This window comes from Meleagris gallopavo, chromosome 21, assembly GCF_000146605.3.
Source record: "Meleagris gallopavo isolate NT-WF06-2002-E0010 breed Aviagen turkey brand Nicholas breeding stock chromosome 21, Turkey_5.1, whole genome shotgun sequence".
NCBI classification, from domain to species: domain Eukaryota; kingdom Metazoa; phylum Chordata; class Aves; order Galliformes; family Phasianidae; genus Meleagris; species Meleagris gallopavo.
This window is the reverse complement of record NC_015031.2, coordinates 5,039,821-5,041,367: the sequence shown is the minus strand read 5'-3', so window position 1 is coordinate 5,041,367 and position 1,547 is coordinate 5,039,821. Positions and strand designations below refer to the sequence as shown.

Below are 1,547 nucleotides of genomic sequence, written 5' to 3'. Positions count from 1 at the left end.
GCACTCACCTGCCATCGGCCCTCAGCCCCCAGCCCACCGAACGGCTCAGCAGCCGCTTCTTGTGCGACTAAAAAAAAATAACATTTAATGTCGCTCGCTTCCTGCTTCCGCCTTTGGACTTTGTCACCGCCCTACCAGCCCCAGCACGGCACAGTGAGCCCACAGAGCTGCAGCCCTGCACCATCACAGCCCCCATCACCTCTCCCTGGAGGTGCAGCACGAACAGGTGAGGAGGAACAACGCCACGTGGTGCTGCTGCTTACAGCTCCTGCACCAGGGAGCTTCTCAGCCACAGGCTGACATCTGGACAACACTCTCAGACACATGGTCTCATTTCAGGATTTGGAAGCAGTGATCCCTGTGGGTCTCTCCCACTTCAGGATCCCATCCATCATGCTGCAGACCTGCTGTGGGCCGAGCCTGGCCTGTTCCCCTTTGGGTTCCTGTGGAGAGCAGCATCCTCATCTGCCCAGGGCTCATCTGATGGGGAAACGAGAACCTGTGATGGGGAATCGAGATGCTAAGCAACACTGTTGGAAATATCCAAATAATTTTGTCAGGATAAAGCAGATTTTATTCGCAATTGCGGGCCTCCTGCAAGCAGGAGAGTACCCAGAAAAACAGAGTTACATCTTTTATTCCTATTCCTGACACTGATCTCTTTCTCCCCTAGTTCCTCATTGGCTGAGTACTTTAGGTTCACAATCTTCTCGACGCTTCACTAAACATGGAAACACTGGACAAACATAAATGTTTGCTGCATAAGCATAAATCTGTAGTTAACTAATTAACTAATTCCACACCTGATCACTATTTTGCAGATATCTGCTTGTCCTTCCTCCCACAAAGATGAGCTCAGGAGAAAGACAGGGCAGTGTCTTGGTGCCTGCCTGTCACGTCCCAGCCTTCTCACGGAGCGAGGCAGTCCGGCCTTGTGGAGAGGCCCTGCCTGCTTTGATGTTTGCTAAATCTGTTCTTCTTTTGCTGGCAGTTTCTTATCCTAACAGAACAACTCTACAGTGTGTTTTCTAATCCCTAACACACTGTACTCGCATTGTTTGGATCATTTAACAACTATTACAGTTTTGCAAGAAAGAATTAATCACATAATTCAGTAATAATGTTTCTAAAACATGCCACTAACGTATACAGTATTTTACTTCTTAGATCAACTGTTTCTAAGGATAAGTTACAGAATACAAATGTATTATGTTCTACTTCTTCAAACCAATTGCTCTTCTTCATATCAAATGCAGAAACAACATTCCGTTCCCACACCGTGCATGGCAGAATACACACATATACGCCTATATACTGAGCGTGCATTCCTGGGGAAGGTTCGTCTAGAGGATAAGTGATGCGAACTGTCGGAGACCCCGGGGGTAAAGTAGAAAGACTCCCAAAGAGAGCTACGACAGCGGAGACCATGAAATAAAAAAATCCTCATCCAATTCTAATGCAGACACAACATTCGATTCCCACACGCTCTTTCGGAGCTGTTTTTCGTTACGTCCATCCCGCACGAGCCCAGCAGAGCCACGTCAGAG

General features: G+C 47.6%; 1 protein-coding gene across 1 annotated transcript in view; it reads left to right on the top strand.

The window, feature by feature from the left end:
* Nucleotides 1-1,283: 1,283 nt before the first annotated feature.
* The window catches only part of ABHD11 (abhydrolase domain containing 11), a 3,403-nt gene continuing 3,139 nt past the window's right edge, over nt 1,284-1,547 (top strand). The window contains exon 1 of the mRNA XM_019621938.2: nt 1,284-1,354. Within this exon, the coding sequence (XP_019477483.2) occupies nt 1,284-1,354 (71 nt within the window). The remainder of the gene's footprint in view (nt 1,355-1,547) is intronic.